This window comes from Lupinus angustifolius, chromosome LG06 (genome assembly GCF_001865875.1).
Source record: "Lupinus angustifolius cultivar Tanjil chromosome LG06, LupAngTanjil_v1.0, whole genome shotgun sequence".
Taxonomy (NCBI): domain Eukaryota; kingdom Viridiplantae; phylum Streptophyta; class Magnoliopsida; order Fabales; family Fabaceae; genus Lupinus; species Lupinus angustifolius.
Genome location: NC_032014.1, coordinates 8,876,840 through 8,889,723, shown reverse-complemented (window position 1 = coordinate 8,889,723; position 12,884 = coordinate 8,876,840). Strand labels below are relative to the sequence as shown.

The window sequence follows — 12,884 nt, the reverse complement described above, 5'->3', positions numbered from 1 at the left end:
CATAAAAATTTGTAATATAAAGTAAACCAAACGCAAAAAATATACTTAATTCTAAAAAACAATATATAAAAATTGAATACATAGTACAATGCAATGTTGACTGGCTTTGTGCCTATCGATATACTAGCAGTAATAAGTCATGATTTTTAACCTTTTCCCTAATGGAAATTTTGTTATTGCCCAGAATAAGAAATTTGTTTTAGGGGTTGAAAATGCATTTTTAAAAATAAAAAAAGGTGGTACCTTGATTAGAACGGAATATTTCTAATTCTAGGACATCTTACAAACAAATTTCTTCTTTTAGTATATATATTTTTAAGTTAAACGAAGTAATTGGCTAATTGCCGCAATAAGCGTGATTAACTGATTAATATAAAATTATACTAATTTAATATAGGAATATTCCAAATTGTATCCAATATGCCAGAATGCACATTCTTGACTTTGCCTTACTTTTAAATTAAAGTGTATACGCCCTTTCTTTTATACAAAGTGTATACACCCTTTGATTCCTTTATAAAACGAGTGGAATATCTATATATTATAAGTATCCATATAAATAATAATAATGTAAAAATTTATATATAATTAATTTATCATTCATTTTTCATTTGATATTATTTTTTTGAAGAATCAATATTAATTAAAAATAATGGTTGATATTTAGTGACATTGTAAGAAAATCTTATATACATATTTTTCTCTATAAGTACAAAACTGTATCATCTACTATTATTTGAATTACTTTTTAATCTAGATGATTAAATATGAATAATATGTATATATTATCAGTATATAAAACTCATACATTATTAATTAATGCATTTTTTCTCTTCCAAAATTTGGATTTGGCCCGATTAAATAAATATTTTGAATTTGATATTAAAATAATTTTATTGATTCAAGAATTTTGATGGAACAAATATTCAATTTTATTAATATGTAATAATTTTGGTGAGATACATAATTATTGATAAACTTAATATTAAAAACTATTTAACGATATTCATAACTTTAATTCTTAGGAACATAATAAAAATAAAGTATAATATTTATGCATTGTTATGTAAAGATTTATGTACAGTTATATATTATATATTATACATTTAAATTATTTTATGTTGAGCACTATCAACACATCCTTGTGAATATGTTATATTTTGCTTTTTATTTATTTATTATTTTATTTATAAAATAATCCCATTAGCTTACCCAATAAAAAATTATAAAACAAACTAAGAAAAAAGAATCCAAATCTCAGCTAATAAAATACATGTATCTTTAAATATAATATTAACTAGTACCTTAAATATATGGGAAAATGTATAAAGTTCCTCTAAAATTTATGTCTTTTAAGTATGTATTATGAACTATTTTTTTCATTATTTCCACTTAAACTATATTAATTAGTGAAATTGACTATTATATAAATATATTGTTAAAATTTTAATAAATAACAAGGAAATTACTACAATTAAATATACCAGATAAATATAATTTCTTATTAAGTATGCTTCCCATTTCCAACACTTACTATTTAGGACTTATCAAAATGTCAATTTGAATTTTTTATACTTATTTGTAGATAGTTTATTTTTTTTAATTTTGTAATGTAGATACAATTATTCAATAATATGTTTTTATAGATAAATTTTTATATGAAAATAATTTTTTTAAGCAACATACACATATTACAAATGTATTATTTATTTTGAATCATTATTAATTTTGACACTTAAATAACAATAATATAAATGAATAATATATCAAGTATCTATTAATATAAATCTTTACAATTTTAGGTGTATATAATTATATATCTCTACACAGTCCATGATTCCGTTTTAGACACCATAATCACACCAACTAACTCAGCCGTCAACGTTTCAAACTTTACTTTTGTTCAAGAACCTTCAGACAACAACCCCGTTAATGAAGGTTTCCACCTATATATAACAAGTGTTTAAATCTACACCTTACTTTGATTTCTTAACATCATAACCCACTTTTCCTTTTCTCAAGAACTTCACCTTTTCTTTCTTATCGCCCCCCCAATTCACTCAAATGTCATTTTTCTAGTACAAAGCTTTTCACTTTTTCACCTGGGTGAGTCTTTTTCCATCTCCGTCATTCTTTTTAGCTTGATTTGCTTGTTTTTTCGAAGTTCTCTTATCTGGGGTTTATGGAATGGAAGAGAGAGAAAGTTAGAATGTGGGTTTCATTTTTTTATGCTCAATTTGTTTATTCTCTGATGTATTTTGCTTGCTTTGATTTCTACATGAAGCTTTTAAAGTTCTGAATTTGTGTTTCTGTTCATATAGAATCCTGAGTTATTGGGTTGTTCTTTGATAATTTGTAAAATTTATTAATTTATTATTGGCTATGTCTGGGTAAGAATTTTTCAGTGATCTGATTATTTTGAGCTTATATGGTTAACATGGGGTGGGGTCCAGTAACGAAAATAATTGATTTATTTTAACAAAACAGAATTGGCTTCTGCTAAATCTATACAAAGTAAATCACTGTTTTACACAATCTAAAATCACTTTTTTTAAGCTTAAACTAAGGAGACCTGAGTTTTTATGTATTAATCACTCAACATGTTTATTATTAATTGTCCATTTTCCCTCTTCATGGTTGCAACTTGAACTATTATATAAATTGTGTCCTTTTGTGTCTCTAAGCTTATGATCATAGCCATCTTTTGTTAAGGATCAATTATTGTTCTGACACAGTGTGGAACACTACAAACTGGAACCATTCTTATAACTGCCCCCTCATTTTTATATCATTGTTTAACTAAGCTGACATGTGCCAAAACATGGTTGAGTTGATTTGTTTATTTATTATTTTGTATTGTGGTGTTTCAATTTGTGATTATAATTGCAAGATTAAGATGGTTTTGGTGATAACATTTCAGTGAAGTGGCGAAGAAGCTTGAGCGTTGTTGCTGCTTTGCCTGCATTTTCACCATAAATGGGCTGTTTCACCTCTAAGGTTAAGATACAGTTTCCTGGCCAGGAAGATCCAGTAATTCTTGCTTCGCAGACAGCATGTAAGTCGATTAGTTGTCCCAATCGAATTATGCCCTTATAATCATAAGGTTGTGGTTTTTCGTGATTTTGACCATTCCATTGAATTCTATTTATACACTGTGAATTCTCTTTTTATCGTGCACTCTGTTGGATGAATCTTAGAAGTATAATAATGATATTACCAAGTATAGTATTCTATAAGGGTTTGCAATTATGTATTGTATTTGTATGTTGCCTATATGGTTTTTCAGAAGGGGAAGTTTGCAAGTTTTTTACAAATGAAACATGCGTGGTTCATATTTGTCCGGTTTATTGTTAAAATTAGGCAGAGTTGAGCCTATAGAAACAGCACTCCCCCTTTGACCTACCTTTTTCATCTATCTTAATGTGAGATATGTGAAGGAAAAGATTTTTGACAATGCTCTGTCATTATTGGCTGTGCCCGATCTAGCGGAAAAAGACTTGGTTGTTGTTGTTTGTCGGTTGTTGTTGTTTGTCATTTTATAGGCTGAGTCTTATCTGTGGGTATATGAATGTAGGTTAATATTGTAATATCATAAATTAATTTCTTATGCATTTTGTGATGTAAACCAAATCAAAGAAAACGCTGTTAGTTTCTTTTGTACTTGTTAAGCTGAAGAGATCAAAGAATAGTCTGACATCTTTTTTATCGCGCTAGATTCTCCATTTGTCAAGTACTGTTGTTTGACGTTTGTTTTTAGCTTAAACTCGTGTCATTTTTTTGTTCCACAGTCACTGTCAGTGAGGTTGAAGCACTGTTTGAGCTTTTTAAGAGCATCAGTAGCTCTGTCATAGATGATGGGCTAATAAGCAAGGTACCATATAGCAAATTCCTTTTCAATTTATTACCAGTGAGGAACTTGGTTAAATTATGACGTCATTTTTGTTGTTTATTTTGTTATGAGAGATATTTATCATAAGAACGTAGGTCATAACTTCTATTTGCAATTTCATATGTTATGCTAACCCTGTTACCATTTAGGTTTGTTTTGCTTATTTGCTCTTCCCATTGAATTGTTGGTCCTTATAGTCCTTGTGATTATGAGTGTTATTACTTTGCAGGAAGAACTTCAATTGGCCATTTTCAAAAATAGGAAAAAGGAGAATATCTTCGCAAACAGGGTACTATATAAAATACTCTTGCTTTCTCAATAACTCTTCATAATTGTTGAGATTTCTTGCAAACATGTGTGAATGAGATCAATAATTTGCAATCCAAATAGGTTAGCTAAGAAATTTGATGTTTCACTATACCTTTCTGTAATAAACTCAATCTACTAATTCTGCTATTATTAACCTCTAACATGCTTATTTTTAACCATTTGGTTGGCTAGAGTATTAAATTTCTATATGGGGTTATTTTCACATCTTCCTTTTCCAAATAGAAACCAATTTTGATATCAGAAATTTTCTACATGCAGATCTTTGATCTATTTGACGTTAAGAAGAAGGGAGTCATTGATTTTGATGACTTTGTTAGATCTCTCAATGTCTTCCACCCAAATGCACCACTTGAAGACAAGATAGATTGTATGTTATTCAACTCATTTTAGATTACCACATATTTCATTCTATGACCTGGATGTACTGATATCTTAACATTACTCTTGGGATTCTCTTGCAGTTTCATTTAAGCTCTATGATTTGGACAATACAGGATTTATAGAGCGCCAAGAGGTATGATGGTGGTTGTTTTCCTTGTTCATATAACCTTGATGCAACTAAAGGGTGCTTTTGATATGCTAAAAAAAGTGAGAGATAACGCAATTTTTTTTACCTTTGTTTGATTTGTAAATTGGCTTGATAATTTACAATAATATCCTCATGCGACGACACAAAAGTCATTTTATCTCCCCACTGAACCAGGGGAAGAAACTTTGTCTAGTGCACTTAAATTGTCCAGCATTGTCACTTGCATCAAATTTATCGGAAGTGTTTGTTTCTGCAAAATGGAATGAAGTACCAATCCATACATAGAGGGCCTTTGTTCTAAAGTGACAATTTTCACTTGTTGCTCACTTGTGGTATTCATACTAAGTCTTTGTGGAGTGATTCCTATTAACTTAACTGAGCATCTTCATTTTTCGTTTGGTCGATTTCTGACAGGTCAAGCAAATGTTAATTGCGCTTCTATTTGAATCTGAAATGAAGTTGGCAGATGAGGTGATAGAAACAATTATTGACAAGGTGAGTGATATTTGGGTATTTGTAAAGTTCCTGGATAATATAAAATATTGAATATGAAAGCCAACATTCCAGATGAAATTAGTTTGTTGATGCTGTATTGAAACCTCTTACCCTTTCTCATCAAATAATCACAATTTAAATAAAAGGCTGAAGCTTGACATTTTATATTTGTGGCCAGACTTTCATGGATGCTGACCTGAACCAAGATGGGAAAATAGACATTATGGAGTGGCAAAATTTTGTATCCAAAAACCCATCACTGCTTAAAATCATGACCCTACCCTACCTGAGGTATGTGTAGAATTATTTTAAGTAGAAATTATACTAACTCCCTTGAAATTTTGCTTAATTACACTTGAATTCTTCCTTGAGATTCCATTAGCATTTTACAAAGGCAATGTAATTCCCTTTTTTTCAATGCCAAATATTAAACTGCTTTCATCCATATTCTGATTTTCTAACTATAGTATAATTTTTTTATTTATGAAATTAATGCAGGGACATAACAACCTCTTTCCCAAGTTTTGTATTCAACTCAAATGTGGATGAAGTTGCTACATAAGAGTGATGATGGAGCAATAGATTCCTGATATAGTTAGCTTCTTTTTTATTATTTTCTTATAATCTTTTTTATATTATAATGATAGCAATGAGATTTGAACTTATCTCCACCAAACCCTTCACACCACTAGCTCAATCATATAGTGGCTTTAGTGCTTTAGTTAGCCTGAGTTGTAAAGCACATTCTCATTGAAATTTTCAAGTGTTTTTAATGCTATTTTTCTCCACATATGAAACCCTTAAAATATTAGTTATATTTAATGATGGCAAGATTGTAATCTTATATACTTATAGGTTGAACCTAGTTGAGACTGATAGTATACTCCTCAAAAATTGACTCCATTTTGTGCATTGGTGATATATTCCTGAAAAAATTACAATAAAGTTTGTATATTTATTTATTTCTTAAATTATTGCAGATAAAATATATTGCAGGGTGGAGTTCAAAATTTTAAAGTAACATATTTAACCCTCATTTAGGAATGTTGGTTAATGATTAAAAAATCATTCTTTTAAGATAATGAGCTCAAGGTCAATTTGTTTTATCTAAAAGTATTTTCTTTGGTTAATGGTAGATAGTTGATTTCTTGGTTTACTCTAGTGTTCTGGTTTGATCCTTGCATAAAAAAATGTTTTGTTTCAGATTATTTTAAGTCTACTTTGATTTGTTTGACTATAGAGAATATGATAAATTTCTTAATAGGTTAGAAAATAGATAAAAAGAAAAGTTGAGTACATGCTGACATGAAAAAATTCAACAATTGAATGAATACAAGGAAACAGATTGAAAACGCTTTACACTAAAAAAGTTTTTATATAATATTATACAATAATGAGACAGGCAAGCATATGAATATTGGCAATTTAAAATTATTATTTTTTGGTATTCCTATATGCATATTTATTAAATAAACTACAATTTGCAGGGGAGGATTTTGCATCAGATAAATTTTGTCTTGGTGTAATTCATTTTGTGGTACTGGCTATTTAATGTAAATTTGATTTATAAGGAAGTGTTGAAACTAATTTTTGAATGCTATGGGAAAGGGAAGAAGAGGAGTTATTTTAATTAAAACACTGTTGCTTTAAAGAGAATATGAGGAAAAATAATATATTGAGTAACAATATAAATGACAACTTCGTAATTTGCAAGCACAATTTAAATATAAGTGTTATAACTTTCATCCAACTATCTAATTTCTCATATATCGTTATTTTCAAAGTTACATAATTTTTCTTCTTCTCTCTCATCCAAATTTCATGGAATTTTTTTAGAGGAAGTAGTATTACTAAAACATGTTACAAATTTTACACTTCTCCCCCAAAACAAAATAACATTGAGTTACCTCTTTTTTGTCTACTCCTCTCCCTTTAACCAAACACATAAAAGTATGTTATAAATTAACTTGATGAAACAAATATTATTTTAAAATATTTATTTAACCAAAAAACGCATTATTTAATTTTTGTTTTGTATTTTTTTTAAAAGCATGATTGATAAGATTATTTTAAAATATTTATTTAACCAAATCTTCCATTGTTTTGCTTCGGTTGCTCTCAAAATCGAATGTTGATGAAATATCTTTCTACGCGGTACGAAATTTTTCTCCAAAAACGGTTCAGTAGAAAATTTTGTTTCTTTCGGTGCATTTGTTTGCGTATAATAATCTAAATATCATAGGCATGGTGCAATGGTGTTGCTTCCGTTTACCAGATACATTATTTTCCACAGACCCTTCATAAAAAAGGCTCCAACTTTACACAAAAATGTTATAGGGCATGTTTGGTTTGTACAGCGAAAAATATCAACTTTTGATTCTAACCATTGTGAAAGGTTATCATGGGAACGTTCCACCCAAGATATTCTATTAGGTAAGCTTAGATTTTGTCTGAGAAATCACCAAGTTATTGAAGCATGGGAATGTTTTCATGATTTTAGAAAGCTTTATGGTTACCCTGAGGTTAATCTTTTGAACCAGCTTATTGTTCACTTGTCTTATTCTTATGATAATGTTTGGAAGAAAAGAGCTTGTGGTTTGGTTTTGCAAATTGTTGAGGAGAAATCAGTGTTGCTTCATGCTGATACCTTAACAAAACTTGCATTATCTTTAGCTAGGTTGCAAATGCCGGTTCCAGCTTCAGTGATTCTCAGGTTGATGCTGAAGAAAGGGTGTTTGCCACCTATGAGTTTATTGTCATTGATTGTTTTGCATCTTGTGAAGACAGAAATTGGAACATGTTTTGCATCCAATTTTTTTAATGAAGTTTGTGATTTTTTTAATTGCTTGAATGATAAAAAGGCTCAAAATGCAGTCAAAGTCGAACTGGATGTGTTGATCTTTAACCTTGTTCTTGATGCTTGTGTGAGGTTCAAATTATATTTGAAAGCCCTGTGCCTTATTGAGTTAATGCCACTGACTGGGATAGTGGCTGACACACACTCAGTTGTAATGATTTCACAAATCCTTGAGATGAATGGTTTGAGAGATGAAATGATGGAATTTAAACATCATATTGACAGAGTGCCGGCTTCTTACGTTGGTCCTATGATAGTTTGTTGAGCTTGTACTTCAAATTCAATGACATTGATGCTGCTGCTAAGCTTGTTTTGGATATGAATAGCTTGCATGATTGTTATCTTAATAAAGAAGATAGGAAAGACTCGCGAAAGCCTTGCTTTATTGCAACCGGATCACACAATCTTAAGAATGGGTTGAAGATCCATGTTGAGCCTCAGCTGTTGCAAAAGGATTCTGTCCTGAAATTAGAAGAAGGTAGACAAGATATTGTTTTTAATAGGCGTGGGAAACTTGTCCTCAGTAACATAGCTCTGGCTACATTCATCAGTGGTTACAAGAAGGAGGAGAGGATTAGTGAACTCTCCGAACTTGTAATTAACATTCAAGACGAATTATATTCAGTAGCAGGGTCCAGTTTGTGTTCTTATGTGATTGGTGCTTGCATTCAGTTGGGCTGGCTTGAAACTGCTCATGACATTTTGGATGATGTAGGGGCTACTCGGTCTCTAATGGTCTGGGATACTTATATGTTCCTCTTGACAGCATATCACAATGGGGGGATGCAAAGGGAAGCAAATGCACTGCTCAAACAAATGAGAAGGGTTGGTTTGAACGAAGGGTTATCCCTTATCGGGTAATGCTATTGATGAATACACCCTCTGCGCGGAGACATCAAATTCACTTGGCAAATCAGATTTGGTTGTTGCCCTGACTCAAATATTGAAAGATAAAGATCAGAAAGTTTGTCCTTTGGTGTATGATTTCAATTCTTCCATATTCTTTTTCTGCAAGGCAAGAATGATAGAGGATGCACTTAAGGCATATAGAAGAATGTGCAAAATGAAAATTCAACCCACAATTCAAACTTTTGCTTTTTTACTATCTGGGTATTCATCGCTCGGTATGGATCGTGAGATCACATACTTGTGGGGAGACATTAAGAGATTCATGAGGAGTGACAGTTTAGTGGCGAATAGAGATCTTTACGAGTAATTGTTGATGAACTTCCTTCGAGGCGGTTACTTTGAGAGAGTGATGGAGGTCATTGGCCATATGAAAGACCACAACTTGTACACTGATAAGTGGATGTACAAAAGCGAGTTCTTAAGACATCATAAGAATCTTCACAGGAGTTTGAAAACATCAAATACTAGAACAGGAGCACAAAGCAAAAGGTTGGAGCATATTCTGGAATTTAAGAAATTGGTGTATATAAATCTTTGCACTAACGATGCATAAATATTACACTCTATTAACAATATCCTGTTTTTGGATGTGTGTTTGTTACATGATTGTGGCTTCAGTTTTATTTATGTTGGAACATACTACCCGGTATTTTGTACACACATTTCCTTAATCGCCTCTAGACACTAATGGAGCTTATTTTAGAACTGCATTTCCTCACCTATTCCTGATGACATGGGAATCTGAAGCCACAAAAGCTATCTCAGAGTTATGTTCCTAGAGTTTTTGGTTTCAAAGTTCAAAGCCCTGAAGCTGCATTTGATTTCAAGCTTCCATCAAGGTAAGAGTTGAAGCATGCCTTCCTTTGCTTAGTTTTTGTTGTATTTCTTTACCAATACACTGAATATTCAGTTTTCCTAATCAGTACAATACGGACCTTCCTGTTCGAACACTTAAGATATATGCATGCACAAAGAGCTTAATCTTGTTTTATGCTTCAAATTCTGTGAGCTTATGTAAGCCCCCTCCCATTCTAACTTGTATTTGATGAAATCATGTTACCTTTAGGGTCAATCATGATATATTTGAGGCTATATGGCCCCTAACTTTATTAAAAAATTATAAACAGTTTTTTTATAGAATTTGAGAAAATTGTGTGATTTCGGTTCTCACACTGTGTCACAGATTTACAATATAATTGATTTTCTGGAGACTATAAAATACTTAACATTAAAATATCAATTTATAAATTTTAAATTTTCCTAGTTCTAAAGTTTAATCATCTTATCTCTCTGATGATTACCAAATGAACATAAAAGTAAAACTATATAATGTACTAAAATAACTTAATAATTTTTAAAAGTAAATATGTTAATAAAATAAATTAAAGATATTTAATTAAAAAAAATTAAAAATGGATCCTTATTATGATGGACAGTAAGCTGTCACACATGCCTGGACACCTGGTTAGGAACTTAGGATATATTAGGATATAATTGCAAGGCATGAGAAAGTATGAGATTCTAGTGCTATCTTGCTTTCGGCTCTTCAATTACAATAGCCAGCAAGTTTTTGTTGTGTAGTTTTCCCAAGGTTAATATTTTGATAGCTGAAATAGTATTTTTAATTCAATCCATTAATATAAAATTTCACTACTTTCAGTTTTACATTTGGAAAAAATCTAGATTGCTCAAACATAGTCCATTAGAAGGAGACTATTTGTAAGTAGACCATAAAGTTTCTTCACTTAGATTTTTTATTTTTATGTTAATCCAATCATTTAATGATGAAAAATATTATTAGTTTAACCAGTGTTGTGAGAACCAGACCAGACAGTCCGATCGGTCTGACCGTTGACCGGACTTGAAAACGGTTTTGTATTGCAGTCTTAACCGAATGAGAGTTGGACTGTTTTGAACCAGGGAAATTCTGATCCGACCGTGTTAAACCCAACTAAACCGTATTAACTTGGGAAGTTAAGCGGATGGTTCACTTAAAAATTAAAAAAAATAAATGGAACACTGTTCTAATATTTTGTTTTACTACCATCTAAGAAAAGATAAAGATGTTATTACTTCAATATAATTATACATAATTATTAATTATATAAAGTTTTACATTTATATATAACTATATATTTATAGATAACGGCTTAATCGTTTAAACCAGTTAAACCAAATAAGAGTACATCTGTTTTTCCACACTTTGTGTCACTTCATGTACAATGAGCTTATGATTGGTTATAAAAATATTTAATAATTAAATTTTAACTTAAATATATTTTTCTGACCAATCACATGCCCATGGGACATGGAGTGACACAAAATAAAGGATAACAAATATGTCCCAAACCAAATATGAGACCTCTGCTGATTTGATTTAACGTCTGGCACGGGTTTGACAGAGAGTTTAACACTTTCTTGGTGTAAAATTTCGTTAAAGCAGTTCTAAAATTAACGATTAAAGTGGTGATGGTTGAATCAATTTGACGGCACTTCCTGTGATCCAATGGTTTAATTAATATTTACTTTTTTGTAAAAGTAAAATGATGACGGAACATACAAGTATATTTTAAAGACAAAAGTAGGGATTTATTCCTATAAAAAAAATAGTTCTTTGGAGTCTCTCGGTGTCCCACCCTTCCTATTTTCTCCATAAACGACCGAATTTATTGCAATAGACCTATTTTTTCTTGCGTAGACACGTGTGATATAACTTTTTAATTTCTTGCGTAGTTTCTCTCTCTCTTTTATTCCCCCCCTTTTCTTACATAACTAAAAACACATATAAGTGGATTATAAAAAAACACATTTAAGTGGATAAATAAGAGAGTTTTTTGGTAAAATTTTGATCAAAATGTAGACGCGAAAATAAGCAGCTGCCCCTTCTTTTACGGAAGATTGAAAGTAAAAAGATAAGTCTAAAGATGTCATTCTAATATTGATAATAGGGACGTTTGTGAAAGAAAGATTTATAGTTTTTTGGAGTTTTATAAAGCTTATTTGAGCTTATATGATATTTATAAATAATATGTTTTACTAATTAAGCTTTTTAGCTTATCTTAAAAATATTTATATTAAATAATTGTTTATCCAAATGTTATCTATATATGAATAAGAAACAAAAGGAAAGATTCTATTAGCATCGCTTTCTCGATGACGTGTTTTGTTCTACTTTGATAGAAATGCAGAACAAGCAGCTGATGCTAACGAGGACATGTGCATTCAAATATGGATAGGGTCTTGAAGTGTATATGAAACGGATAGGGACAATTGTTTGTGTTATAATAAGGGACACTAAAAGGGTAAGATATTCAAAAATATATGGATAAGACCAAAGTGCACTCTCACAGTCACACACATGTGGATGCTTCACCCTTCTCATCACTTTCTTATCACCTCAAATAATATAGCTTCAATTATAATCTCACTCCTATTCCTTAGCTCTTTTAATCCTATCATACTTCTTAATTTCATATAATTTAAATTTCACCCATAATGATGGGATACTATTTTTGTTGATATAAGAGTATAATATTAATTAAATGTTAAAGTGTAATATCTATATATTATTTATCATTTATTTGTATAACTTTTTTAAAATGTCAAATGTTAATTAAAAATGAATGGTGATATATAAATCTCTCGTACATTCAATCATATATTTTTTTTTTTCTTCTTTAATTATTAATATGGAATGACATGATACACCGGTACACATATCTATATCAACAAAAAGGTATCATGTCATTGTCTAATAATTTGATATGATGATATTAATTTTATAATATAATTTGTTGCAATTTGATTTAAATGTGTTTTTCAACCCCAAACTTTTTATTTCGGTTTAGGTTTTCAAGTTTTCTCATCATATATTT

General features: G+C 30.3%; 1 protein-coding gene and 1 pseudogene across 2 annotated transcripts; both read left to right on the top strand.

Moving 5' to 3' along the window:
- Window positions 1,838-6,104, top strand: LOC109349612 (calcineurin B-like protein 1). Of its 2 annotated transcripts, none has more exons than XM_019590491.1 (9): window positions 1,838-2,106; window positions 2,921-3,055; window positions 3,789-3,871; window positions 4,119-4,178; window positions 4,478-4,586; window positions 4,681-4,733; window positions 5,163-5,243; window positions 5,422-5,534; window positions 5,742-6,104. In XM_019590491.1, exons 2-9 carry the CDS (start codon window positions 2,977-2,979, stop codon window positions 5,803-5,805), a joined length of 642 nt encoding a protein of 213 aa, XP_019446036.1. In that variant the 5' UTR covers window positions 1,838-2,106; window positions 2,921-2,976; the 3' UTR covers window positions 5,806-6,104. The 2 variants fall into 2 exon arrangements, with proteins under 2 accessions (XP_019446036.1, XP_019446037.1); XM_019590492.1 differs by lacking the exon at window positions 1,838-2,106 and adding an exon at window positions 2,633-2,824.
- On the top strand, window positions 7,408-12,253 carry LOC109350429 (annotated as a pseudogene).